We start from the raw sequence: 25,415 nt of genomic DNA on the forward strand, positions 1-25,415 counted from the left end.
TGTGCAACATCAACTAACACAGTACTGTGAAGCAATTATACTCCAATAAATACCTATTAAAAACAAAATTAAAAAAAGCCTAAGCATAACAAGCAGAGAGAAAGATGGATTGGAAACAATGGGGACTGAAAGCAAGGAATCTAGTTAGCCAGTTACTGGAATATTCTAGGTGAAAGAAAACTAGGGCAGTGGCAGGGGAGATGGAAAGGAGAGGAGGATACAGGAGGCCTTGCTGAGACAGAAGCAGCAAGAACTGCCAACCAGTTGAATGTGGCATGTGAGGAAAGGGAAGAATAAAAGGACGAATCTCCTAATACAGCATTGGGAGAGACCTTAAAAATCAGCTAGATCAAGTCTGAAAACCAAACTTGGAATAGCTTCTTCAACAAAGCCGTACACACATGCCCAGTGTATGTGGGATACAATGTGTTTTTCTCTCTCCCTTTCCGTTTTCAGGAGTACGGCACACACCAGGGTCGGATAACAGAAGACTCCACAACTGTTCCGTGCAGGGATTCAGGGGTATTGCTGCAGGGCCAGCTTTATGGGTGTGTGACCCATGTGGTCCCACAGGGACCTGTGCCTAGGGGGCCCCATGTTTGGCTTAATGCTCTTCTGTTGCTCCCTTGGAATTCTTCCTAATTTCTGAACAAGGAGCCCTGCATTTTCATTTTGCACTGGGTCCTGCAGACTATGTGGCTGGTCCTGGGCCTGTGGCAGCTGCTGCTGGGAAGAGAGGCAGAGGGTTCGATAACCCAGTCCGTCTACAGGCTCTGAAATGCGAGGGCAGCCAGGGTTGAGATGAGCGTGGATGAGAAGGGTGCGGATCGTAAGAGTCGCAGCCTATCTCGCAGGCTTGCTGTGGATGTTAAATGAGCAGATGTACGTAGAGGGCTCGTAGCAGCGTCTGGCACGTAGGGATTGTTATGTGCATGTCCAGTGTTAGTATAATTCCCTCCCTGCATGGATTCCTCCCTTGACAGCCCCAGGTTGATTATTCACAGGGTCACAGTTAACGTCTCATCTTTACTTTGTGAGCCTGGCATTCACCATCCAGCCCTAGGCTTATGACTGTCTTTTGGGGAAAAAAAATCCAACAATAATAAATATCACAATAAATAAACATGTGATCTCACATCCTCTCATCCTTAGTGTAGCTAAATAGTGCTTCAGGCTTCGTCTGTCTGTGTGAGATGTGTGTCTGTGTGTGTCTTTGAGTCTGAGAGGAAGCTTTTTTTTTTAAAAATCTTAACTCAATTAATTAGGGGTTCTCTCTGGTGGTTTAATTTTTTTCTTTACCTGCGGTTTTTGTTCATATAGAAAAGACCCTTGAACCACCTGCTTCCTCCCTCCCTCCACTTGTCCTCAAATCCCCAAGGGGAGGGCAGGATCTAAAGGAAGGACTATGTCACTATTGTCATCATGATAATGGCCCCCTCCCCCACTTCCCTCCACTCTCATCTGAGTCCCCAGAGCCTGTAAAGTGCTCAACCTTTGTCCTTAAAGTACAGCTCCTTTTACTGGCAGTAAAAAATTAAAATACTGGCCCGACACCTCTATTCTGTGAACAGTTGTCCTGATCAAAGTCTGGAAGCTCTTCCCCCTGCCCTCTCCTAATCTTAGATGGTCCCAACCCATTCCCAGGAAGACGGAGCTCTCTCTTAACTATCCTGGGTTTCAAGTCTATGGAGGACTGCATATTTTTTCCTTAGCAGAAATAGTTGTGGTTTTTCCTAACAGCTTTGCAAGTTCCCCATAAAGCTGGAAATTCCCTTCCTGGTCACAGCTTATAATGGATGCACAAGAAGCCTGGTCTGGTCCTATCTCTCCTACTGTGTGACTCTAGGAAGTCAGCTTAAAGTCTCTGGGCCTCAGATTACAGGGATTTCCTAGATTAGGATGGATTGAAGGCTGAAAAGGAAAGGATTTATTTTTGGAGGGCCCTGGGAGAAGGGATTTACAAACATCTCTGTGGTGAGAATAGCCAGTTGGGGAACTACCAACACACTTAGATTCCTCTTCTTGAAAAAAAAATGAGTTTAATAATTTCCATTGCTAATTCCTATCCCTTACCCTCACCTCCATGCCTGCCTCCACCCTCAGCTGTTGACTGATAGAGTAGATAAGCTGTACTCTCCCCCCTCCCACTTATACACACGCTTCTGGGAGGCCTTAGATAAATAGGAGGCAGACGCAAGCCTGAGGAACTATTATTATCATTTTGATGATGATTATGCTTTCAGCATGAGAAACAGGAAGTGAAACTGACTAAAATGCCCAATGATAAATGTCTAGCCCCATCTTCTCAGCCAGACCTAAAGGCAAAGAAGCCGGCCGAAGAAAACTGGGGTCCCACCACAGGCTCTATCAACCTCCTGTGTGTGTGTGTGTCTGTGTGTGTGTGTGTGTGTGTGTTACAAGGAGTGTCTTTAAATAACTAGTTTCCAGGACTTGTGATCTTTCTACCTTATTCTAATGCCCATGCTTCCTCTTTCATGTGATACCCTCAGGGTCCTTCCTTACTACTTCCTTCCCCATTTCCTAGAGAGAGCTTCCAAAGACTGTCAGATGTTAAAGGACACGTCCAGTGATTAATTGGCTCCTCTACACACACCTTATCTGCTGGGGCCAGGTCTGAGCCTGTTTTGTCCCCACCGCAGACATTCCCTGAGCCAGAGGCCTTTCTTCTCTCTCCCTTCAGGGGAGCTATGTTTTCTCTTCTGTCCTGGCCGCCCGACACTCTCCATCTGCCCGGCTGATTATCCACATCCTTTGTCTTTCTCAGGAATCGATTATGGATAAACGGTAGTCGGAAAACGGCATGGGGCCATGTAATTACCCCACGTTGACATTTCCATTTGCAGCACCAGGGCCCCTGGAAACGCTGAAAAACAGTAGAAATGACCTGATTTTCAGACTGCCTTGTTAGCTCAACTTCCCAGGGAGAAGAGAGCAGACAGCTGTGTGGGAAGTAAATGGAGCAAGCTGGTGTTTTGGAAATACCCCCGCATTTGGACAATGTTCTGAAAAATGCAGAGGGAACAGAAGAGAAAAGGCTTCAGGACAAGGAGCAGGGAGAGGAAGAGAGAGTAGGATGCTCAGCTCTTGTTCTCCTCCCAACACCTTTAGTGGCTTTTGGACCAAGATCTTGATCCAGAGGAATAGATGATTGGAATTTTGGTTTGGGAAAAAATAACCATCTTAGTTGCATTGCCATTTTTTCCAAGCCTAGAACAGGGTCCAGTGGAGCCCATCCAGGGTTGGCATGGGGGTGAGGTCACAGCAGGGTAACTGATGGGAGAAGAAACTCTAGGATAGAGCCTTATGCCCCAAGCTGTCTATCTTTGGTGGCCTCTGCTCCCTGCTCAGGAAAGCATGGTGCCTAAGAAGACAGGGTTGGGTCCCAGCTTCCTGCCTTCAAATCCCCACTCCAGTCCTTACTTTAAGTCACTTAGACACACTGGGCCTCACTTTCCTCATCTGGGTCCCCGAAAGGATATTAGTAACACCTGCCTTGTAGGGTTGTTCTGGGGACTGATTAACACATGGTGAGCATTTAGACCCATGTCAGGAACATAGGAAGTGCTTGATCAATTGGCGTGATTATTATGACTTTTGTCTTTCCCTGAGTGCCAGCCACCATCTTCCATTCCATCTGCCCAGCAAAAATAAGCGTCCTATTCTGTGGCAGGCGCTGGACAGTCACTAGGGATGGATAAGAAGTTTGCAGGAGGCTTCACTGCCTGCCAGTTCTCTGTTCTTTCTTAACACAGTGCGGAGCGCACAACAGGTAGTGTCATCTTGACTCCAGTCTTCCTGGTTCCTTGCCCCTGGTCCTTGACTGTTCACCTTCATTTGCTTCTTCTGCTGTCCTGCTCTTTCTTTTCCCAGCTCTGTAGAAGATGGTCCCAGGTGTCCCAGCCCAGGCCATGCTGGAGTCCCGCCAGGCCCTTCCCTGACTCATCCTGGTGAGGAAGCCCGCTAATTTTCCTACTCAGCACGTCTCCCTTTCCAGGCCCTGGGTTCTCCACACACTCCCTGAGGAAGCTGGAGGAGGGCCGCTTGGCTCTGTAATCACCACACTTCTTGGTGGTAAACAAGAACCAGATTCCTGGGGAGTGACGCAGGCAGGAGCTCAGTGGCCGGGGCAGCTGCGATCACACCGAGAGTTGAAGAAACACCTCTGCTTGGGCCCTGACCCAGGGGAAGGCTGCCCACACACCCCTCTTTGCTACCCTTCCTATTGACAGGGGCTTTTGCACCAGATGGCTCTGCAGACACAAGGGGGGCAGCCAGTGAGCCCAGATTCAGAGGCCTCCCCCACAGAACTGGGGAGCATAGCCCCATCTCTCCTCTTCCAGGATTGGTCTCACCCTCTTCCCTGATCTATACCCAGCTACCACCCCAGGCCATCATCGCTCACTTCCTATCCCTCCCCTCACCGATGCTGGGAGAAGCCTCAGACTCCGGAGGATGCCCTGATCCCAGGAAGCACAGAGTAAAGGCTACACTGCAGGCTGGCATGGCCATGAGCTATCCAAGCCTTTTGACTTTGGGTAACATGGATGATCTAGGGCTTCCCTCTTGACAGTGTGACTTTGGAGTTTAGGATCTGGTGTCCTGGGATTTAGGCCAAACACAGTCCATGCTAGTTCTTAAGCAAAAAGCTGGACTGGCTCAAATACCTCTGGAAGGATGCACGAGAAAATCGGGCAGAAAACTGGGTGGCTGGGAGAGAGCTGTTTACTATATGTCCTTTGGGGCTTTTGCATTGTGTACCATGTTCACGTACTAAAGCAGGGGTCCCCAACCCCCAGGCCACGGACTGATACTGTTCCGTGGCCTGTTAGGAACCGGCTTGCACAGCAGGAAGTGAGCGGTGGCAAGCAAGCAAAGCTTCATCTGTATTTAGAGCTGCCCCCATCGCTCGCGTTACTGCCTGAGCTCCACCTCCTGTCAGCATTATGGTGTGTTGTATAATTATTTCATTATATATTACAATGTAATAACAATAGAAATAAAGTGCACAATAAATGTAATGAGCTTGAATCCCCCGAAACCATCCCCCCTCCCACCGGTCTGTGGAAAAATTGGCTTCCACGAAACCGGTTCCTGGTACCAAAAAGTTTGGGGACTGCTGTATTAAAGGTTCAGAGAGAGAGAGAGAGAGAGAGAGATATGGAATATTCTGTAATTTTGTAAATCTTCTACCTGTTGAATATAGGGAAGAGTCCTTTGTCTCGCTCCTCCAAGGCAGAAGGGACAGTGAGGCAGCTGCATTGGGGAGGCCTCATCTGGGTCCAACTTCAGGCTTAGAAGGGGCTGTCAGAGGCAGGTGGCTGCTTGGGGAGATTTTCCAAGTGTCTGAATGAATTGGAATCTTGCACTAAAAGGTGACACGTTGCTGAGTGCAGTGATCCAGGAGGAAGGAGGGGGGACCTGTGACCCTCTAGGCCTGGAAGGCCACTCTCCCATCTCATGGGCAGTTAAGCCCCTCCGTACCAGAGAGGTCGACATGGGCGGGTCGTTCGGCCACCTTTGCACTGGGACCCAACACCAGGGGGCTGCCCTGAACCAGCACCCCGGGGGCCCAGTGTCCTTTCTGGTAGATGCCAGAAACTGCCTCCAATTTCCAGGTAATGTGTATTAGTCTTAGTACATTTGTTTCTTTATTTTATTTTTAAAAATATTTATTTATTTATTTTTGGCTGTGTTGGGTCTTTGCTGCTGCGCGCAGGCTTTCTCTAGTTGTGGCGCGCAGGTTTTCTCTAGTTGCGGTGAGCGGGGGCTCTTCTTCGTTGCGGTGCACGGGCTTCTCATTGCAGTGGCTTCTCTTGTTGCGGAGCACGGGTTATGGGCGCTTGGGCTTCTGTAGTTGCAGCACGCGGGCTCAGTAGTTGTGGCGCACGGGCTTAGTTGCTCTGCAGCATGTGAGATCTTCCCGGACCAGGGCTCAAACCCATGTCCCCTGCATATTGGCAGGCGGATTCTTAACCACAGGGGAGTCCCCATTTTTTTCTTTAAAAACGTTTCTTTCTTTTTTGTTCTAAGTTCTTGCATTTATATCATGTGTTGAAGTTTGCACAGCACTTTCACATAGTATTACCAATGGCTCCCTGTTGCCCAAAGTCCAAAGCCTTAGTGGAATGTCTAGCCCTTAAATCTGCTTTTCGCCCCACATCTTGACACTCTCCCCTGCACACCCTGCATTCCAGCCTGTGCTGACCACCTGCTGCTCCTAAACAGGCTGTGCAATTTCTCGTCTCCCTTTGCTCCATTGTTTAGTGTTACCCCTTTCTCCTCCTCTGCCTGGAGAATTCTTTTCTTTTCTTTTTTTTTTGCGGTACGCGGGCCTCTCACTGTTGTGGCCTCTCCCGTTGCGGAGCACAGGCTCCGGACGCGCGGGCTCAGCGGCCATGGCTCACGGGCCCAGCCGCTCCGCGGCACGTGGGATCTTCTCGGACCGGGGCACGAACCCGTGTTCCCTGCATCGGCAGGCGGACTCTCAACCACTGCGCCACCAGGGAAGCCCTGCCTGGAGAATTCTTGCCCATTTAGATCCCTAGGTCAAATGTCATTTCTTTGGTGAGAACTTTCTAGATGACTCTCTCCTGTTTGTGAGCCCTGAAGACCCAAACTTAAACCCTCTCAAGGCCACACCCATTAGGACGGCTATTACCAAAAACAAACCCCTAAAAACCTAGAAAATAACAAGTGTTAGCTAAGTGGAGAAATTGGAACTCTTATGCATTGCTGATGGGAATGTAAAATGATGCAGCTGCTATGGAAATTAACATGGCAGTTCTTAAAGAATTTCACATAAAATTAGCATAGGATGCAGCAATTCAACTTCTGGGTATATACCTAAAAGAATTGTAAGCAGGGACTCAAACAGATATTTGTACATCCATGTTCATAGCATCATTATTCACAATAGCCAAAGGGTGAAAGCAAACCAAGTGTCCATCAAGAGGGATGAGTGAATAAATAAAAGGTGGTATATATATATATATATATACACACACACACACACAATGGTACAGCCTTAAAAAAAGAAGGAAATTCTGACGCATGCTACAACGTGAATGAACCTTAAATACATTATGCTAAGTATAACAAGCCAGTCATAAAAAGACAAATACTGTATGATTTCACTTATATGAGTTTCCTAGAGTAGTCAAATCCATAGAGACAGGAAGTGGAATGGTGGTTGCCAGGGGCTGGGAGAAGGATGGGAGTGGGGAGTTATTATTTAATGAGTTCAGAGAACTAATTTAGGAAGATGAAAAGTTCTGGATACGGATGGTGGTGATGGCTGCACAACGTGAGTGTACTTAATGCCTCTGAACTAGTTAATAGTTAAAATGATACATTTATGTTATGTATATACATAACTGTCACCATTTATATATATATGTAAATATATATATATGTAACTTCTCAAGGCACTCAAGGTCCATCAGGGTCCTCTGAGCATTCCTATGCCCAGTACAATACTTGACCTGAACTGGTGCTCAGTAAATGTTTGTGGATATGAAAGGGGGTGCAAAGTTGATCGTGGGGGTCAGGTGCAGGTACCAGGCTGGCCCACATGCCAACTTCTCTCTTCCAGCACATCCAATTTTCCCCTGCACCTACTGCTCCAGTGAAGGGAGGGTTCTAGACATCTATCCAAAGCTGTGGGGAGACCCCTGGCCAGCATCAATGAGCGAGCTTCCAGGAATGAGAGGGACTTGCCCGCAACATGTACTATATAGGTCACACAAAAGGAAGAACTTCCTTTCATGATATAGTGAGACACCGGAAGTTCTGAGAGCCTAAAGCTTTGAAGGTCACACACCTACTTGTCTACATGTAGGTGTGGTCTTTTGAGAAAGTTGACAGATCAGGTGGTCTTCATAGGTCCTTTTCATCTCTACAATATTACAGTTTTCATAACCTAAAGAGAAACATGGGGGGAAAAGTTAGCTCCTACCTCTGTCATTTAATGAGCAAAACCAAAACAAAATGTGGGTTATGCCACATGTACCTCATATATTTAAGTCATTTCTCAAAAGCTGATACATCCTAGGATCCTAAATGCATTACTGCTTAAATGGCTTTATTCATTGCCTTTAACTCTCTGTCTTGGAGGAAGAGTCTTTGGAATTTGAGTAAGATGCAGGTTGCAGACTGTTTCCTTCTCCTGAGCCAAATGCAACTTACAGGAGCATTTAGGAACATGGACTTTGACATGAGCGGAAACAGCATGAGTTTTGAATTCCAGCTCTTCTGCTCTAGTGTGATGACTTTGGCCGGGTATTTAACCTTTCTGAGCCACAGTGCTTTCAATGATTGGAATAGCAGAAATAATACTAAGTACAGCCTGTCGAAAGGATTGAAAGAGATGACTGGTATGAATGTACCTGCTGCATAATAACTGCTCCACAGAGGCCAATCAGTATGTGTCAGTAACAGCTCAAAACTTGGCACGGGAATATTAATCTAGGGAATATTATCTCCCCCTTCATTATACAAAAAGAATGCAGAGGTGCAGTTATTATAGTAGTAAGTGGTAGAGGTGGGATTTGAACCCAGGACTTGATTCCGCCATGTTCCGCTGCCTCAAAATTATGGTCTCACGGGAAGCTGTTTATTCTTATACACTTAGGAAATCACTACCCAGTCCCCCCCCCCATCTCTTCCTACCTTTCCTACCTTCCCACTCCCATTTACTCATCTTAAGTGAGGGATGGAAAAAAATTCCAGGGGTCAGCAGGTTACCAGACAAAGACCAATGACCCTTTGGGTTGACACACCCTGGTTGTGTTCCTGGATGGCAAATCCCCTTTACCTTTCTCCCTTCCCCATTTCACTATCCAGGCTGAATGCTCATCTGAATTGCAATGGACATGCCAGATACAGGCTAGACTGGAGGGGCAAAGCTTTTAATATGGGACAACAGTCTTGGGCTATCTTGACTATGATGGAATATTTACCCCTTTCCTCTCCATTTCCCAGACTAAGGCACAGAATTTACAGTTAGGCAACCTGTAGTCTTAATTAGTCCCGTTTTCCGTCCCTTTGGACCAGGTCATGTCTGTCGATGTGCTGAGGCTAAGTTTCTGTTCCCCCTTAGGTACTTCCTTCTTTCTCTTTCCCTCTGCTCCGGCTGCTCCCTGCTGTGGCATTAAACAGTCAAAGGATGGGGTGCAGATAAGGGCATTGGGGTGGAGGAGCAGAGCATTTCTTCCCCTCTGAGATGTCCTCACATAGGGCATTGCCCACAATATTTACTTTGGGTAAAATTTCTTTCTGTGGATCAGTCCCTAGCACTTTCAGAGATTTCAGAAATTTTGTGATGAATAATTCTTATATATCTGTCATTTTTGCTTTGGAGAATTTCTCAATCTCTCAAAGAAAAACTAGCCTATAAGATGAAGACTATCTCTCCCTGGCCTCAAGTCATTTTCCTTTCCAAGAGTGAGCTTTCAGTGAAGAGAGCTTTTCCTGTGAATCGTGCTGCCTTCGGCAGTAGTTTGTGTGCCCCAGCAATAGATACAAAGCCCACTTTATCTGTGTGCATATATCTATCCAACAGCTTGCGGATGATCGTATTTCATCAAGAGTGTGTTATCTGAAAATTTGCAGGAAATTCACCTCCATAGATTTTCACCCTTTGTCATCCATTCATAATGCCATATCACAGCAAAATAGGAAATTTTTACTCTCTGATGGTGGAAGGCAGGACGGGGGAAGCCTTGAGAAGAGATATTGCCATGGATTCACAAGTAATCCTATCATATAACACAGTCATGCAAATTAACACAGACCTATACTCTGTAACAGATTAGGTCAAGATTGAAGGAAATTGAGGTGTGGGAGATTTAAAGTTTATCTAAAATGGAAAGTATAGGCCATACCTTTTTAGGTCATTCCTGCCCAGAAATGGCAAGATACCATATTTTGGACATCAAGAAGGATATGTGGGTGTATGTCTGCTTAGGATTTAGAGTGGGGGCCATGAAAATGGACTTTGGGTCAGAAAGGCCTGGGTTCTGTGCTTTGCTAACTATGTACCCCTAGGAAAGTTATTCAATTTCTCTAGGACTAAGTTTCCTCATTTTTAAAATAGATAAATGAGGATAACAGTACGTATCTCATAGGGTTGTATAACAGAATGGGATTTGGATGTGAGTGATAGAAAACTTAGAACATCAGTTGCTGTAATAAGAAGGACATTTATTTCTATTTCATATAAAGGCTGGGTAAGTTGTTTAGGGCTGATACGTTGGATCCAGGCTCCATCTTCTATGCATACTCCATGGATAGAAGGACATAGACTCTTTCTATCCTTTTGCTGTGTCATCCTCAACCTGTGGTCTCCAAATTCATGATTCAAGATGGCTGCTCAAGCTCCAGCCATTACATAAAAAAAAAAAAATTATTTATTGACTGCATTGGGCCTTAGTTGCTGCACGTGGGCTCTTCGCTGCAGTGCTCGGGATTCTCTCTAGTTGTGGTGCGCGAGGGCTCCAGAACTCGGGCTCAGTAGTTGTGGCGCGTGGGCTTAGTAATGCCCTGCGGCATGTGGGATCTTAGTTCCCCAACCAGGGACTGAACTGGCGTCCCCTACATCGCAAGATGGATTCTTAACCACTGGACCACCAGGGAAGTTCCTCCAGCCATTACATTTTTATTCCGGCCACCAGGAAGGAGAAAAGAGGACGAGAAGGAGGAGGACTTACCTCTTTTCTCAACAGCTTCCATTTACAAGTCATGAACACAGACAGCTGTAATGGAGGCTGGGAAATGTAGTTTTTATTCCGGGCAGTCATGTGCTTAGCTAAATACTGAAGATTATTTACTATCAAAGAGGGGGAAATGGATACTGGCGGAAACAGCCAGCAATCTCTACCACAGACCCTCATGAGATTTAAATGAGACAATGGCAGGCTGAGCACAGTGTTGGGTATAGAGTAAGCACTCAATAATCGCCATCATTATCATCATCGTCACCGTCATCATGAGGAGGTGGCGAATACTCTGAAACTATGACAAGACATTTCCTTATTTTAACCTCATCTTTCTGATAAAGTCACCCATATCCACCTCCCTTTTTTTTTTTTTTTTTTTTTTTTGCGGTACGCGGGCCTCTCACTGTTGTGGCCTCTCCCGTTGCGGAGCACAGGCTCCGGACGCGCGGGCTCAGCGGCCATGGCTCACGGGCCCAGCCGCTCCGCGGCACGTGGGATCTTCCCGGACCGGGGCACGAACCCGTGTCCCCTGCATCGGCAGGCGGACTCTCAACCACTGCGCCACCAGGGAACCCTATCCACCTCCCTTTTAAGACACTATGAGCTTCACCTTTTATGAAGGTCAGACACCTTTATGTGTCCTTATGAAATAAAACTACATAAAAGGAAAGGAAAGGAATAATGAACCTAGGATTCAAGATAATGTTTATCTTGGCCAGAGAAAACAGAGGTGGGTTGGGGTTGAATGAAGGAACCACCTAGTTAGATGTATGCTACTGTCAAAGTGCTAGTTTTCATTTTGGGTAGTGGATTCACAGGTGCCTACTGCATTATTAAAAATAACGAAGGACTTTCCTGGTGGTCCAGTGGTTAGGACTTGGCACTTTCATTGCCATGGCCTGGGTTCTATCCCTGGTCAGGGAACTAACATCCCTGCAAGGCGCAGCCAAAAAACCTGCCCAAAAACAAAACAAAACAAAACAACCAAACTAATAGCTAATTAAATAAAAGCAGAGATGGACCAATGACTCAATGATGAGGAGGATTATAATTAACCAAATTCTATGTACCTGAGGTCTTTCAATTGTCTTTGTGTGTACAGTATTCATGGCATATGTGTTTGCATGTCAATAGTAGACAAAAATAGTACTTTCTATTTGCATAGACTTTTAACTTTTGAAGTGCTTCTACATATCCATAAAAATTGTTTAAGTAGTTCATTACAGATGGTTGAGAGCTTGGTATTATACAAATAGGACTTTGGACTTCCATGTCCTAAGGAAAAATATTTTATTTTATTCTTACAATAGCTCTACAAGGGAGGCAGGACAGATGTTAACATCACTGTTGGACAGATGAGAAAGAGGGAACTGAGAGGGCGCGGGACTTGCATGAGGTTACATAGTTAGTTAGGACTGGAATGGAACTTAAGACTCTGGATCTCTTGCCCATCTTAGGTTCTTCCTTTAGCCCATCTCACTCCCCAGTTATTATCCATCCATTAGACATTTATTTCATGTCTGTTACATGCCAGGCACATTGCACTTATGTCTTTGTGTTGATATATGTATATGTTTTCTGGGTGCTGTGTGTGCAGCTTCTGTAATCTCTATGTACTGAGTCCTTGTGTGCCCCCTGGGCCTAACTGGTCCTTGTAATTCCAGAAGGAAGCCCCAGCTGTGGTTTCAGTTGTCTAGTTATTCCTAGGTCACTGGGCTGCAGCATCTCCCCAGAGTCCCAGCTAGATAGGAAGGCAGCTTTGATATCAGGGGCAGATCCCCATGCAGTGGGCACAGAGCAGAGGAGCAAGCCAGCAATGCCTCAGTCATTATAAGATTTACTATTTCATGATCATTTCTAGCTTTTGGGGAGTTCTCATGAACACTACCTCATTTAATTCTCACTCAGCCCTGATATTCAATTTTATTATTTTTCTCCTTGTTTCAGATACAAAGAGGAGAGACTTGAACTCAGGTCATTTGTCTCTAAATTCTATTCTCTTTCCACTGTGCCTTCTGTCTCTGAAAGGGCAAAAAGAGCTTATCCTCTTTCTAGCCGTGTGGAGGGAAGCAGGTGAAAACTCAGTACCAGGCAGTAGGAAGCCACTGGTGACCTTCTGCAGAGGAAAAGAGACCAACTCTCAGCCCTGCACAGCCCCAGCCCAGCTGAGATGAGAAGCAAGGAGCAGGTGCTTCCACCTCCCCATCCCTGCGTCCTTCTCTCAGTCCTTGGGCTTCTCCCTTGTGCGCCTAAGGGAAGTGATAGTAGTGCTGCAGAACGGGTGAGGTGTTTTCCAATCTCTGTGGCCGTAGGCTGTCTTTTTATCTTTGAGGAGTCAGAGGAATGGGGAACTGTCTAACTTATCCACCCTCTAGCATGAGAGGAGAGCTTCCACCACCTGCTATTGCAGAGGAGAATCCCTCTGCCCTCACCTCCCAGACTTGTGTCAGTGCCACTCTCTTGATGCTGTCTGCTTGTACCTCTCTTCTCCTCCACAGATCAACACCATCCACCACTGCAGGCCTGAGCACGGCACCTTGCACAAAGTCAAGGTGTACACTAAATTAACTGTGCTCAGAAAGAGCGAGTATTTGTGTTAGGGGACTCATATTTCTCCTTGGTCCATGGAGTGGGCCCTGGAGTGAGTCCCAGGAAGGGACTCTGCTAAGAGGGTAACTTCTACCTTTCAGGCTACCCTTCACTCCATGCTTGCCTGGGCTCGGTCCCCAGGGCACCTCTCCTTAGGATGTTCCCTCCTCTGCTTCTCCCTGAGCTAGGTCTCCCTGTACAAGGGGGCTCTAGAGTGTTGGGGGAACGTGTTAGGGGCCATGTGTGGCCACAGGTAAAGTCACATTCTCTAATTCGGCCTTATCAGTAATTAAGCTGAGGTTTTGTCTTCACCTCAGGCTCCTTGTCTTATTTCTGAGCTGTTTTACTAGTCAGAGTGGGGAGGAGATCAGCAGGAATTTATTTCATGATCATCCCCCAAAGCCCATCAGAATATGTATCAACACCCTCTGGCAGCTTAAATTTAGGGCCTCCCCAATCTCCTCCCCTGATCTGGGCTATGCTTAGGTCCAGCTAGATCCTTAGTATCTTCCTCAGAGACAGGGGGCTAAATTGGACTAGAACTTGGCTTCTTCAAAAATACCCATTTCTTATGGCTGTAGGTTTAGGGCCTAACTTTTCCACATTGGAAATCAGGACCTATTCCCTAGACGTTCCCTTTTTGGTACATTGTCTCAGGGAATTCTCTCCACACCCTATTCTTCCCACTGGGAGAGGTGCACCGAATTTGTGAGAAAAGAAATGCAAAACTCAGAGGAAAGTGTTCAAGTTAAAATATTCCATATTTGCCTCACCCTATTCCGAGAATGAGTGGCCTCTGTAATTCCAGGTCACCCCGGAGGTCTCATCTGGCGCATACTTGCTAGTCATCCCCCGACTTCGAAATACACCCTCAGCTGCTGCTCTCTAAAAGAGCCAGACAATTGGAGAAAAGTGGATTATCTATCTGATTATGCAGCTACTTTCATACGCCTCCCCTTTCCCTTTGCGTGGCCCTGATTATTTAGGAACTAAGATTTCTCGGTCCCCGCTCCTTGTCCCCAGCCCCAGTCGCCAGCTTTGGCCCTTCACGCTCCGGAAGCCTCGCGTCCTCCCCTTTAAGGCCAGCCCCTCCCCCACGCCCACGCCTCCCCAGCTCCGTCCCGCCTCCCCAAGCCCTGCCCCCTCCGACCCTCCCCTTTAAGGACCGGCCCCGGACGCAGACGAGGCTGTGACGCGGCCGCCGGCCCTCGGGCTGGGTACTTTGTTGCGCGGCCGCTTCCCCCCCGGCCGGGGCCCCTCCGTCCCGCGTTCCACCGAGCGCCTGGCCCCCGGGGGGAGGGTGGGAGGGAGGGAGCAGGGCCGGTGGGCGCCAGCGGCGCACAGCGGGACCCACGGAGCCCCGCGACCCGCCGAGCCTGGAGCCGGGCCGGGGCGGGGAAGCCGGCTCCAGCCCGGACCAAACTTCGCAGCCGGGCTCGGGGTGGCGGGGAACCCGTCCGGAGCCGGAGGAGGGGCCCGCCGCGGGCCCTCCCGCCGCTGCTCTCGCGCCTACGGGCACCATGCTGTCCAACTCCGGTGCTGTTCCCCAGCCCGCCGCCGCCGCCGCCGCCACCGCACCATGCTGTCCAACGCCGGCGATGTTCCCCAACCCGCCGCCGCCGCCGCCGCAGCCCCCCGCCCCGGCCCAACCTCACCCCCCGGCCCAGCCGCCGCCGCAGCCCCCGCAGCAGTTCCCCCAGTTCCACGTCAAGTCGAGCCTGCAGATCAAGAAGAACGCCATCATCGACGACTACAAGGTCACCACCCAGGTCCTGGGACTGGGCATCAACGGGAAAGTTTTGCAGATCTTCAACAAGAGGACCCAGGAGAAATTCGCCCTAAAAGTAGGTTTGGGGCCCGAGGGAGGGGAGGACGGGCGGATGGGGTCTCCCGGGGACACCCCTGACACTCCGCAGCGGCCTAAGCTCTCGGTGGCTCAGCGTGGTCGCGCCGACGCTTTCCTCGGTCTGGCGTCGGAGCCGCGGAGGAGTGGCCGCGGCGGGGCTGCCCGTCCCGCGCGCGTGAGGGGTGCCAAGTGCGCGGCAGGGGGCGGGGGGCAGCGGGAAGGTCAGGTCCCGGCGGACCACACAGCCGAGACCGAGTTTCCGGTCACCTCCGGGTGTGAGTGGCGGGGACTCGAGAGGACTCGTGAGGACCCTGCCATTTTGGGTTTGAGCGGCATCCAGCCGAGTCGCAACGGTTGGCTTCGGGACCACTTCTGCTAATTTTCCCCCTAGTCTCATGGAAGTGATTTTCGGGGGTTGTGGTTCCCTATCCTCTCCTCCCTTCTTTCTTTCTGTGGGCACAAAAGGCCCATTACTCATTGAGCTGGTTGGTCGGTTGGTTTGGAGAAGTCGTATCTCAGAGGTTTATTTAGCCTCGCTCCTTATTTGGGAGCCGGAATGTGTGATTTCACTTCCCTGGGCCTTGCGAGTGCGGCTGTGCTGCCTTGGGGCGCGCCGGCCGGGGAGGTGCAAGGCTGGAGATTCCGCTGGGACACCGACACCCCCCCATCCCCACCGCGACCGCCCCGGGCGCGGGGGAGGGTTTGTTTTGATCCGAGAGCGTGCCCCCTCCTACCTTCAGTGCCTGTGAGGCTCCAGATGGGAGGCCAGCAGGCTCCTTCGCGGTGTCTGCTGTTCCCATAGCTCCATTGATCATTGTAAACCGGGTCCGTAAACCACGGCTTGGCCCAGTGCTGATTCCGCAAATCGGAGATGGCCACTTGAGTCCTGGACAAGGGCGATTGGTGGACAGAGGAGGGAGCGTTTTCCTAGAGCTGGGGAAAACCAACCTCTTTCTTTCTTTCTTTTTCTTTTCTTTTTTAAGGGAATCTGGTAGGGGGGAGAATGGGGATTTCAGTGAGAGTATCTACTTCGGAAGTTAAACAGAATGGACTTGGAGGTCTGATGAGTCGCCAGTGCAGTGTGAGCCAATGTTCAGGGTCATGAAGAAGGTTTTCCCCAAAGAGGGGTTTCAGATCAAACCACATCTCTAAAGGTGACCCAAAACGCCTTTTTCCCCTGGGGTGTCTTAATGATTGGAGGAGGAGTAAAATACTTCCTGTGTTATATTTTCTTTTCCCCCTCAATCCCTGTGGCTAGCTGTGTTTCAGCTATTCATACAAAACTCAGATATGTGTTATGGGTGGAAATGTTGGAATATATAATTAGATAGAATAAGACCCTGGTACTTGGGGGTTGTAGAAGACAAACATGTTCAACTTAACAGATTTTAAGGCCTCTGAAATTATTTTCTTGCTGCTTTCATCCTCCCTTTTGGGGGAGAACTTCAGCTAGCCTCAACACTGTCAGATTTGTTTGGTTTTTACTATAAGCTGTTGCTGAGGGCTTTTGGTTGTTTGATGTCGACTTTTGGAGAAGGAATATATCAGTATCCTGAACCCTTTAATACTTGTGCCTTAGACCGTTCTTTCCCTGCTCATAACTGGGGGCAGGGAAGGAGAGTGGTTGTTTGACCCCGTGGCTCTGACCTCGGGGAGTGGAGTTGAGTGAATACTGTTTGACCACAGTTAACCTGTACTGTTGAGGAAGTGACGGACATTCTTTCCAGGAGAGTTTTCTATCCCCTCTGAGACGCCATCTGCCTTCACCCATCAGCAGTTTGGGGACACTGGCTGCTCATCTTCTTGGATAGCTGGAATATGGTATAAAGACTTCAGAACAAAAGCTCTCAACTTCTGCTCCTTATTCTATTTAATAGACACAGAAAACCACCCTCTAAAATGCTTTTGGGTGGCAATTCAGATTTCTATTGTAATTAATAGGAGAGAGATTTGGATTTTTTTCTCCCTTTAAATGGTTTTGAAAGGAAAGATCCAGCAGTATTTTATTTTGTTTTATTTTTTAACATCTTTATTGGAGTATAATTGCTTTACAATGGTGTGTTAGTTTCTGCTTTATAACAAAGTGAATCAGCTATACCTATACATATGTTCCCATATCTCCTCCCTCTTGCATCTCCCTCCCTCCCACCCTCCCTATCCCACCCCTCTAGGTAGTCACAAAGCACCGAGGAGCTGATCTCCCTGTGCTAAAGATCCAGGAGTATTTTAAATAACACTCATAGTTTGTCCTTCTCAGGTTAGAAGTGGATGAAGATTGAAGTCAGAGTGTGTTTTGACAGGCAGCCTGCTCCCAGATCTTACAAGTTGACTCAACTGTTAAACTGTAGATTTCCCACATATCTTTGTGTAAAAACTTAATAATAGAGGAAGAAAGAAGGGATGAGGCATTCAGAGACTGATAGCAGTGTCAACAGCGCTTCCAATATCCAAATACTGGCTGAGACATAATTATAGCTGTGGGGGGAATCTGGTTCAAAGAATTCTGTTCCAGAGACACACACCAAAGAGATTTCTAGATCTTGAATCTTGATTAACTTAACCATAGGTGCTGAGTACTGAAATGATTTTCAAAACCAGGAGTGTTTTGATTATTAAGCAAGGGAGGAAGATGTGGTGGGGCAGGAGGGATTGCCTCATCGGAAAGGTGCCTGAAGAAAAAGGGAGGAGACCTCTGCTCTACCCGGGGTGTTAGGCCATTCCTGGGGAGTTAGGTCAAAGAGCTGTAGAGCAGCAGCAGGGCCTGTCATGGGGGTTCTGATATCTGCTATCTCACAGCCCTGAGAGTTGGTGAGAGGTGGCGGCTGCCTTGATGCCCTGCTCCCTGTCTGTGGTCTGGTGACTTCTTAGTCCTATTAAATGTAATCAGTGCTTTAAAAAATAGTCCCGTTCTGCCCTGCTATTTCTCTACCTCCACCTGAGAGAGGTAACATTTACATGCTTTTTGGTGGGTGCTATGACCTTGCCTCACCATCTCTCCTGGCTGCTTTTGCGAAGATCTAAGTCATACTTATACTTCTCTCAGAGTTGGAAGGGACTTCAGAGGTCATCTCATCCAACCCCCTCATTTTGCAGATGAGAAAACCAAGGCCCAGAGCAAAGGCTTGCTTGAGGTAATACAGCCATGCACTGGGCAGAACCAGGATTAGCACCCAGGACGCCTGACCGCTTCCCACTTGGGTACTGCACTGACATCAGCAGGCTTGGCCCTGGGACGGGCTGCTGCTCCAGAGCCTCTCAAGCCCGAGGAGCTACTGTCACCGCAGGCCCTCCTTGACTGTCGGCCAGGGGGTGCTGGGTAGGGACTTAGCGGCTTCCCAGCAGAGGTTGCCAGAGTTGGAGAGGCAGCTTATAAACCAACTCAGCAGCTCCATGAGTTTTGAATCTTCAGTAACAAACATTTTTTTTTTTACCACACCCTCCCCTTTTTAGGAAGTGTTTGCTAGAAACCTTATTTACTAGTATTATTTTTTGTGCAAGAACATGAGAATTCTATTCACTATTTCTTTGGTAGGGACGCCTGGTCTCAGCTCACTTGTGCAGTAATTGGTCCTATTCCCTGTGGGGTTCCTCAGTTGCTTACTGCTTCATTGTGTCATGGTGACTCCTAGGTATTAGCTGAACAAATTTAATTAAAGCCAGCACCGTTGTCCCTCTCTGCCGTGTGACTCTGATTCGGTGAAGCATATTATTGCTTTACAAAATATAGAATGTTGTCATAACTTATCTCTGTTTGTCTTTCCGTTGTGTGGATTAGAGGAAACAAAGTACTGTTCCTTCTCCTTGCCTTTCTCCAGCAGTCCTCCCTCCAGGTGACTTTGTGTCACCGCCATGTGGCTTCCTTGGTGTTCTGAAGGGGAGCTGATCAGAACCTCTCATGGTTGAGAGGGAGAGCCGGGGCTCCCACATCCCCACAGTGCAGGCTGCACCCTCTCCAGCACGCCTCGTGCTGTGTACCGGTCGGGGAGCAAGAGAGTTTGTGGCTGGGTGAGGGGCAGTTTGCTGGATGGAATCACAAGGTGAGGAAAGTTTCATTAATCAACCAATCCCTTTTATCTCCACTGTTGTTACAGTAGTTAACAATTCTCTGAGCATCCTACCACATGCTTTGTTGTATGGAGGATACAGACATTGAAAGTGGCCTTAAAATTTTGGAGGTCAGGAAGCTTATTTGGAGAAGGTGAAATTAACAAATGTAGTCTAGGGCTGTACTGTCCAGTATGGTAGCCAATGCCCATGTATAGCTATTTAAAATTAGCTAAAATTAATTAAATTAAGCTAAGCTAAATTTAAAAATCAGTTGCTAGCCACATGTCAGGTGTTCAGTAGCTACATGTGGCTAATGGTTACTGAATTGGACAGTGGAGAAGAACATTTTTGACCTTGTAGAAAGTTCTATTGTACTTTGCTGGTCTAGGGGTTAAATTGTGTGGTTGGGAATAGAAGAACTTTGAAGAGGCAATCTGTGAGGACCGAAGGAGCTGAGGACAGTCTCTGAGGAATGAGCACATCTGCAGGAGGTGATGGTGGCGTTGCCCTCAGGGCAGCTGAGGGGAGAGTGGATCAGTTGGTAAGGAGCAAGTGGGGCTGGTGACTCAGAATTGAGCCTAACCGATCTTTGTGTTAAAAGCAGGTTTTAAAGTGTTTGAGGAGCGTGAAGTAAACTAACAGGATGTTATAAAGAAAGGTTACAAATCTCTAAGGTTGGGGCTTGTGGTTTTTTGAGGGAAGGTGTAGCTTCTGGGTTCAGAGACCCTGTTCTTTGCTTTGGGCCCTACCCTGGTTGCTGTCTACTGCAGCAGGGCTCTTGACATCCACTGAGGCAGGATCAAAGCCGGGGCGGCTCATGGTTCTTTTTCACTTATGAATTCTGGGCTTTGATAGAGCTTGAAAATAATCTCCAGCTAAGATGTGGGATCAGTGGCTGACAAAAGGGGGAGAAAAGCAGCCCCAGGCCTCAGGACCAAATATTGATGGGTGCCTGGGAAATGAAGGGGTCCTTTTTAGAGGATGAAGGTATTGGTATTCATAATTAAGATGTTTTGACTGCTTGGAATCTGAGGAGTTGGGCCATCATCAGTTGACGATTTTATTTAAGAAGCAGGTGCAGGGGATTCTGGGAGAAGCCTGGAGGAGCCAAGCTTCACGACTGCTGGAGGCAAACTTAACCCTTGGCCACATCCTGGGGATGACGGAGGCCCCCTCCCTACCTGCAGAGCCCAGGGATGTGTGGAGTCTGTGCCAAGAGGAATGCCAGCCATGGCGGGGAAGACAGGGCATGAGTATCTGCATCTGAGTCCTCTCACGATTCCCAAGTGGCCCTCCTGTGCTCTGATGCAGGACTCTCCCTGGTAGTTTGACATCTGTGGCACAGGATTCATACTTTCCTACTCCCTCTCCTCTGCATGAGGCCTTCCCAAGGATCCTGTGGGGTCTCTTTTTTCCCCTCCTCCCTGTGCTGCACCTTTCCAGTTGCTGCAGTGTCCTGGACAGAAGTGGGTGGGCAGGGCAGAGCTGTTCTTCGTGTATGAAGGGGCTGCAGCTGCTCTTGGTAATGAAATAAGGCTCAGTGGCAAAGAGACCCACAACTCATAGTTCCTTAGAGCTCACAACACTCCCTGCTTATCTTTCTTGACCCTTTCCACCTCACCGAGGAAGAGGCTGGGCCAGTCCAGAAAGATTCAGTGGTATATCCAAGGTCTTACGTGGTATCAGCATCAGAGCCGTGTCTTGGGACCTGGTTCACTGGGACCTCCTCTTGGTCTGGGTTCCTTTGGTGTTTTGGTTGCTAGAGGTAAGAGTATGGGGATTGTGGAGCTGGCAGTGCAAAACTCATCTCCACTAACTGGTCACTAGGATCTTTGTACATTAGTCATCTTAGAAACGGGGACATTGGTATTGAGATGGGACCATGCCACTGAGCAGCTCGATGTACACCAGATATGTAACCAAAATCAGATTTTATACCTTTTCTAGTCCTTAGGGGAATAGTGATATTTTGTGTTTTAAGATATGTATGGATATAAATATCTAGGGATGAACCCGATACCATGGGTTATGTGCTAGATTCGAAAGAGAGAGAGAGAGAGAGAGAGAGAGAAAGGAAGAAAGATAGAGCTAGTCTTGGTGCCCTGCTAACTAGCTGTGTGACTTTGAACAGGTCAGTTAAACTTTCTAGGCCTCAGTGTACACATCAGAAGGTCAGGCTGCCAGTGGCTCCTGGGACACGGCAGTGTGGATAGTGGAGGGCTGTGCTGGAGGCAGGAGGCAGGAGAGCTTGCTGACTTGCTGCACGTCTGACCATCGGCAGCGTCTGGGCCAGCCTGGATGCCCTTTTGATAGGCTCGCTGCTGCGTTGCAGGGCAGCTCCCGTCCACTTAATTAATAGCCATCCCTGACCAGCTGCGCCTTCCCTTGTGTGAAGACTTGGTGAGTGTTCCAGCAAGTGCCTCAGCAGAGAGGATGGACTGTGTAACTCAGTGGGGTGTGAATCCTCTCCTTCCTTGAAATCAGAAGAATCTTAGTGTTCTGGTGGCTCAGGGTAGAGATGGAAACTCTTCATTTTTTTTCGCCATCTGAAACTCCTTCCCGTTTGAAGTTACAGGGCCAAACAAGGCTGCTGCGGTTGGCTGTGCAGGCTGTGCCCGGCACAGGGCACCTGGCTGAGGGAGGAGGAGGGCTCTAATCCAACTCACTGTCCATTTGTCAGGCTTTACCTCGGTGTGTGACTGGGTCCATACAGATGGGTGCCTTCTTCTAATTCACTTGGAGTTATAGTATGGGTTTGGGGCTGTTCTGAGGTGAGAGCTGGGGACTGATTCCCAGAGTTTATGGGGAAGTTAGGATGTACATCCAGGTACCACTTCTTACCCGTAGGACTGGGTACTAAGGGATGTAAGGAGAATGAGGAAGCAAGAGGAGTGGGAGATGCCTAGTGAGGTCTGTTTTCGTTTCTCTTCTTCCTGCCATTCAGGGCTAAAGCAGTGCTTTTAGCCCTGGAGCTTTGGACTGAGGTCCTGAGTGCCAGGCCACAAGACTTTGTTGGAGGAAGAGGAGACTGAGTGGAAGCGGGGATAGGGTTGTGCTCCCCTCTGGCAGTGCAGAGTTCTTGGGGGTCTTTATTCTCTGATCCGGTAAACACCTTAATGTGCCGTCTGCCAGGTTGTATAGGCTGGGACGTGGCTCCAAGGTCAACTTTATCTGTAATTGATGTTCCCTTCTAAGACCAGCCAAGCTGTGTGTTCATTCCGCCAGGAACCTGAGCTGTCCAGAAGGGTCGTATGAAAGGGCATCTTACTCTTGAGGGACGTTTCCAGGCATCTCCATGGCCAGTGTCCATCCAGGGCTCTTCCAGGGAGGTGAGGAGTGAAGGTGAAGCCTTTTCTGTCTCCGGGAAGATGTGGCGAACATCTCTGTTTGGCTTATGTCCGGGATGGTTCTTTTGAACCTGAAGCAAAGGCGAAATCTCTCTAGTCACAGGTAGAGGGGCGTGGGAGGAGAGCCCTTGACGGCCCCGCCAGCTTCTCCACCTTCATGCTCCTGTGGGGCTCCTTACCCTTCCGGGCCCTCCCAGGAGGTGATTGAGTTGATCACTTTGCTGCCATTTTGATTATTCATATTGTTATGAGGCTCCCAGCCCACACTGGACATGTGTAACCGGGCCTCCCGCCCAGGGCCCAGAACTGTCACTCAGCCCCTCTGTCTCAACGGCTAAAAATAAACCTGCCACTGCTGCAGTCTCCCCCCACAGCCAGGCCCTGACGCCTGTCCCAGGTCTTCCTGCCACACTGCTGAGCTGTGTCTCACACTCACTTGCACACCCTCCCCACCGGCCCCCTTCTCTTCCAGCCTGAGCTTGGTGGGTGGTTTGGGGCCAACTGGCTTTTCTGAGTGCTGAGAGTGAGCCGTGGCTGCTGCTTCTCCAGGTGTCGAGATTTATGTGTGGAGGCTCCGTGGAGCTCGGGGAAGGCTGAATTAGCCAGGGAGGAGGTGAGCGGGCTTGGCACCGTTAGACTGTGTGTGTGCTTGCATCCAGATCTGGCTTCCTCCAGACTCCACCCGCAAGCTAGCCTCCCTGGCAGGAGTGTGGGGATGAGCAGAGGAGTCCAGCACGGCTGTTCCAGGCTCTCACCCAGCCACACGCCCTGTGGCTGAGGTGCTACCTGCCCCAGGACTCCTGCCCTGCTGCTAAGCTATACTCTCCACCTCCGAAGCATGGGGCTTCAGGTTACCAGATTCAAAAGTGTGACCTCATCTCTTTGGCTTCCAAGAATAACTGGGCCCTGGCTCTCAGGGCCTGTTTCATGAGTCAGGCCATGGCCCCTCTGGCCCTCCCAGCTCAGCCACCTGCAGGATGTCACAGAGAGCATGGGTGTCTTCTACCTCCTGACTGTGGGGGGCAGGGCTGTTGGTGATCTGTGTCCCTTGAGGTCCATCGAGGTGGCCTCTTCCCCTACTGTCCGGGGATCCTGGGGCACTATAGAACGAGGAGAGGAAACGGGCTCGGGTAGCTGAGATACCTATTTAACTGATAGATACTGGGCAGAGTATTTCCTTTAGTTGACTTTGACATTCTCTTCTTTCTGATTTTTCTAATCCTTGGGCAGGTGTTGGTACTAATCCTGTTGGATAGGAGGATTCTGTGTTTTCTGGTATTAGGGTTTATCTGGGAGAAGGAGTGCATGGGAGAGGTAGGACTTGGGGGACCCTCTGCTTTCAGCTAGAGTTACATACCCAGACCACGGTCTCCATGACTGCCTACTCCTGTCTTTCCCCCTGGGGCCTCATTTCCTCTGCAGGGAGAGATTTATCTGCCAAGGCCCATTGGCCTCTGGAGGGGAGGAGTTGGGTGTAAATTGCTAAGAGTTTATTTTTAACTCTGACAGAAGGAGTCCCTGTCCTTGGAGTAGCCATGCCCTCCCTCTTCTCTCCCTCTCCTGGGCCTCCTTGCCTGGCTTCTGTAATTCTTAGAGGAAGGGATTTTTAAAGGAAGGATTTTAAAGGCAGTCTTCACAGGAGCCTTAGGTGAGGGAAGCGTTTCTAAGTGAAGAATCTGCAGATTGCTCGTCATGCCTGATTTCTGCAGAGTTCAAAGAGTTGGGGGGTGGGGCAGGAGAAAGAGGGGGAGCCCTGGGCGCTTGGAGCCACGTGTGTGGAACTTAGAGCATCCTAGGAATGCAGGTGGCCTGGTGGAGGGCCCGGTGTGCCCTGGAGCTTGCTGCAGTCAGGCTGCTGCCTGGGGGAGCAAGGTCTTCTTGTACCTTTCGTTGTGCTTCTCTCCTCACTGGCCCCCGGATCTGAGGAAGGCTGGAGGCCACGGGGCAAAATGAGTGCGTAGAGTAACCTGCTTTGCAAACTCTCACGCTTACGGAAATGTCGTTTTGCTATTCCCTTTGACTGCCAGGCTCCCCAGCACCATATCCCTTCCACTGGAGCCCTTGTGGGATTCCCAGGGACTTCCTCGCTTCTGTGTCCCCTCCCCCTGGCCGCACTCCAGTCACCTGTGCTCTTAGGGAGGAGGAAGGGGCTGTGAGTTCCCCTTCCTCTGTGCCTCATCTCCCCTGCTATCATGGTCTCTTTTGGTTACCTTGCTTTAGATTTTTTAAAAGAAAATAAAATTGAGTTGGAGGTGTAATTAGAGAAGGAAGGGCTAGAGAGTAGAGGTGGGGGTGGGCTGGGCCTTCGAACATGTGGCCGACCCTGAGGACCCCGGCCTGGAATGAGGTCTTGCCCCCTCAGTTCCTTGGAGAGCATGGGGATTAGTTTACCTAAAGCCCAGCTCTGATCATGTAGCTTCCCAGCATAAACCCTTCCATGGGTTCCCTTTGGACGCAGAGTTCAGGAGATTTCCAAATCCTTCTCAGATCTGACCCCAGTCTGTTTTTTTCTGAGTGTGTGCTGTGCCTCAGCTTAAGTGGCTTATATATGCTGTTTCCTTATGGGGCTCTGCTTTCCAGCCCCACACCCTCACCCGTGGCCTGTACCGCATTCGTCCTATGTCGCCCTTACCACCCCCACCCCATGCTCCCCGTCCCCAGCCCATCTGTATCTGCCTCTTCTACCCGGTACACATGCTGCTCCTTCCTTCGTGAAGCCTTTCATGCCAGAAGCAGGTCTCCGCCATCCCTCCCTGTCACACTTGCCAAGACACTCTTACATTTTCTTTCACATTTTAAATGTATTTCTCCATGTGTGAAGTGGAGATATTGGATTGTAAGTTCCTTGAA

General features: G+C 49.1%; 1 protein-coding gene and 1 long non-coding RNA gene across 2 annotated transcripts in view; one reads left to right on the forward strand and one right to left on the reverse strand.

The window, feature by feature from the left end:
• Positions 1-7,043: 7,043 nt before the first annotated feature.
• On the reverse strand, positions 7,044-17,237 carry LOC113607460 (uncharacterized). The gene is made up of 3 exons (XR_003427953.1): positions 15,906-17,237; positions 14,099-14,210; positions 7,044-7,939 (listed from the first exon to the last, which is right to left on the reverse strand). It is a non-coding gene; the product is annotated as an uncharacterized LOC113607460 (long non-coding RNA).
• The window catches only part of MAPKAPK2 (MAPK activated protein kinase 2), a 45,301-nt gene continuing 34,525 nt past the window's right edge, over positions 14,640-25,415 (forward strand). Inside the window, exon 1 of the mRNA XM_027082839.1 lies at positions 14,640-15,169. Coding sequence (XP_026938640.1) covers positions 14,846-15,169 — 324 coding nt within the window. The 5' untranslated portion in view covers positions 14,640-14,845. The remainder of the gene's footprint in view (positions 15,170-25,415) is intronic.

The sequence above is a fragment of the Aethalodelphis obliquidens genome, unplaced genomic scaffold (genome assembly GCF_003676395.1).
Source record: "Aethalodelphis obliquidens isolate GAN/ISIS:26980383/991018 unplaced genomic scaffold, ASM367639v1 scaffold48, whole genome shotgun sequence".
Lineage (NCBI taxonomy): Eukaryota > Metazoa > Chordata > Mammalia > Artiodactyla > Delphinidae > Aethalodelphis > Aethalodelphis obliquidens.